The following is a 3688-nucleotide window of genomic DNA, read 5'->3' as shown; positions in this document are numbered from 1 at the left end:
ATTAAACTTTGTTTCATTAAATTTTATATAATCAAATTTTGTTAGAAAATACATTATTTTTATAGGTTAGGATACGTGGAGAAAAGAAATGTTACCGATTTTTCTTCAAGTTCAAGTTTTGTTAAATCCTTTTCTTTCTCTCTAACATGATTTTCAGTTTTCAGATTATTCAACTTTCTTTTTGTAGTTTTCTTCTGAACTTTCATCGTTCTTTTTAGATGTGTACAAATAACAATGAGGTTACACACATTTCACGTGCTATCGATACAACAAACCTATATATATTATATAGTCCTGCAAAGCAAACGTGAAGTCTCTGACGTCACAGCCTGGAAAGATGAAGGCAAAATATGCGAGTCAAATCGTCACCACACTCTTGGGTCTTACACTGTAGGCGCTTGAGGGGAAGTTGCGTTGTAGGTAAATGGTTTAGACAAATGAATTTAAGTCAGCTGTCGATAATGTACCACGCTGATAAAAGAACGGAAAACTAAAAATTATTTAGTCGCCATATCCACTTACCTATGTTGATGCGTAAGACATATATTTAATAACGCAGACATTAATTTCTAAGCGACTCATACACAATAAATTGTTATTGTAAAGGAAACCTCAAGAAATGTATTAATATTTTTTAACAGTTGTAAAACTGAAATGTAAATATTTTTTTGTTATTCCTGAATAATAAAGGTAGATTTCGGTGCATTAAAAAATTGCTTATGAAACCAAAAAATTTCTGGCTACAATGAAAAATAGCGTGCCACCAGAGACCGACAGCCACTTTTTATAGCCAATAAAAGCCATAAAACCACCACTATTTAATGTTAAAGTTTTGAAACATTTCAAGAAATCAGCCGACATATTATCACTTTAACCGTAATATTTCGGCTTTGTTTAAAAATAATACTTTAACCTTGAGCTCATTTAAAAAGTAAAGAAATAATCTTTCTGAATATGTATATACAGAATTTTATTTGTTATTAGCAAACATAACAATAATCGCTGTTAAAATTTCAATTGCTGATTTGACACTGTTCCCACTCATAGAATAATTTGGTAACAATACCATTGGATTGCTTGAATTTTAACCTGTAAAATAAGCTTATCAAAATAATAGACAAATTTTGGGAACATGGGAAAAAAAAGTAAAGTTTACCATGATGCACGTCGTTTGGCGTCGCACAGGACTCTGTTCACCTGTTTATGGTGTCTACGCAATGTAAACTTTCTTTTTTTTCCGAGCGCTTGAAATTATTATGTAGTCCGGTCAAATACCGACTGCTCAAGCGAGACACGATCGTCACCTATTGTTCATAGAAGAGTAAGTGCGATAGCCTTATTCTACAGTGATTGGCTGACTATAAGGGAAGACCTAAGAGTAACTGCGATAGCCTTATTCTATCCCTATTGGCTTACTAACAGCAAGCCGTCGCAAGTTCCCCTACATCTCCTACTTCTAGGACCTAAATTCCGCCTAAGACTTCACTTTGCTTTGCCGGATAGTACGCATCCAGTGATGCCAGAATCGTGGGACGTGGATCAAAGCGCTTGACCCCTCGGGCTGCCCAATGCGTCGGGCACCCGACTGTTCGGGTCGGGCCGGCAAAAGTCCAGCGGGCTCAGGCGGGTATCCGTGACATAGGAATATGTACTCGCGTATACAGGGTGTCCCGTAACTCTTCGAAGCAAAGTGCTGTTTGAAGCTTCATTTTTGAATTATTAACGCAAAACACTGGCCAATCAAAGCGCGCGTAGAGCCCGCGCCCAGGCACGAAGCGCAGCGACTCATCCGCGCGTGATCGTGAACAACACGTACGCGTGCTTCTCGGTTATCGATCGCTGTCAAAAAAATTTGACTTTGCACCGCTATTTTTATAAGGCTTAGAGAAATGGTTTTTTGCCGTCATTCCGATATTTGTATAACAAGACAAAAGTATTCATGCTCCTTATAAAATGGAATAACTTTTTTAAAATTGGGCCAAACGACTTCAGTTTTTTTGAGATGTTAGAAAGATTAGTTTACTAGATGACGTGTACAAAAATTTTTGAAAAAACTGCAATTAATCAGAATCGCGAAGAAAATAGCGAAGGTCGTTATTACCACTGTTTTATCTGAGCTCGTAATGAAAATTTAAAAAATACGTTTTGTAGATTTATGTCAATTATACACATGCTGAAAATTTCATCGAAATCGGTTAATGTTGCTATGAGCTACAAACGGTTAAAGATTGTGAAAATCGCACTATCACGACTTTCGGCCTAAAACTGTAACAAATCTGCAGATTCTTACATCTTTCGATGCCTGTCGCTTGTTTCTCCATACACCGATTTTGATGAAATTTTCAGCGTGTATATAATTGACATAGATTTACAAAACGTATTTTTTTTTTTTCATGAATAACCAGTAAGTCGTTTAATAACTGTGTTCTATACTTTTATTCGTTATCCGGAAGGAATGTAGTATTTTATTACTTATGTAAAACTTACCCATTCGTCCACGAATTAACCTGTTTCGACGGAAGTGGGTCATTGTGTCGCAGAGGCGGAATTGCGGTTTTCTTTTTGGTAAATTTCTTATAAATAGGTCAAAAAGTATGCTTTTTTAATTTGCTTATGTATGTATTGAGCTTTTAGTGCGATGATCTTTTTGATCTGGAATGTAAGATCCTTACAGTATCGCGAGTAGATTGGATTACCCGTCCTCTGATAGTTTCTTCTGGTAGAGTTAGAGTTACGGAGGCAGATTTTAAAATTTTAAAAATTTTGAGTTGAAAATCCGCTGTTACGAATTTGTTGCTGGTGTGAACCAATTGGATGGATTTAAAATAACAATCACGAAGCGACTTGTTGAGAGAGCTAATGGCCTGGTTGACTTCATGGGGACTGGAGATGGTATGAATAATTGAACGTTGAATTGTTTTCTTGTGGTAGATCTCCCAGTCAGTATCTGGAATGGAAGTAGTGGTTATTGTGCAGCTGCTTGAGATTGGTTGTTAGTATAACTGGGAGATGATCGGAGATGAGTTCGTCTACCACTTTACAGACAAAGTTACAGCTGTTGTTAGATAGGAAAAGGTCAAGTGTAGATGGAAGACCATTTGGTACTGTATATCATATGTACCTTGATCAGCATGCTTCTTAAGCACTGAGCTGTTTCTATTATAGGAGTGATTGTTCCAGAGCTGGTGTTTTGCATTAAAATCGACAATAACAATAATTGTGGAGCAATGACAAGTGCATTTGTCTAAAATTTCACCCGTGACTCTAACCGAAGGGGGATAATACGCCGATATAATGATGAGATTTGAAGGTTTTAGTTGAATGCAACAGATTTACAGCCCCAGTGGCCTGAAGAACAAAAGGAGTGAAGTTGAGGTTTCTGCGTATGGTGATGGTCACCCTACCATGCGATGTTCCACCAGGCCTGTCGCTCCTAAGTACGGCACAGTTTTGGAACGAAATATCCTTATACAGTGTATTCTCCACAAGTGTCAGACGGCAAGGAAGCTAAACCTGACACTCGTAGAATCAGGGACTCCTGTTTACTGTCTCTAGTGGAATCAACCCTACATTTTACTGACACTTGTGGAATCGACCCTACATTTTTTTTCTTTTTTACGTGGATGTAGGCCGTCTCTATGTGATAAACAATTGGCAACCAAACGGTGGCTCTCCCTCTACATTCGAC

At 37.5% G+C, this 3688-nt stretch overlaps 1 protein-coding gene across 1 annotated transcript in view; it reads right to left on the bottom strand.

The window, feature by feature from the left end:
- LOC108573968 (ribosome biogenesis protein BOP1 homolog) overlaps positions 1-206 on the bottom strand; it is a 4192-nt gene extending 3986 nt beyond the window's left edge. The window contains exon 1 of the mRNA XM_017936462.1: positions 96-206. Coding sequence (XP_017791951.1) covers positions 96-206 — 111 coding nt within the window. The remainder of the gene's footprint in view (positions 1-95) is intronic.
- Positions 207-3688: the final 3482 nt, after the last annotated feature.

The sequence above is a fragment of the Habropoda laboriosa genome, unplaced genomic scaffold (genome assembly GCF_001263275.1).
Source record: "Habropoda laboriosa isolate 0110345459 unplaced genomic scaffold, ASM126327v1 scaffold181, whole genome shotgun sequence".
NCBI lineage: Eukaryota > Metazoa > Arthropoda > Insecta > Hymenoptera > Apidae > Habropoda > Habropoda laboriosa.
Note: the sequence above shows the minus strand (reverse complement) of the source record. Positions and strands in the feature narration are given on the sequence as shown.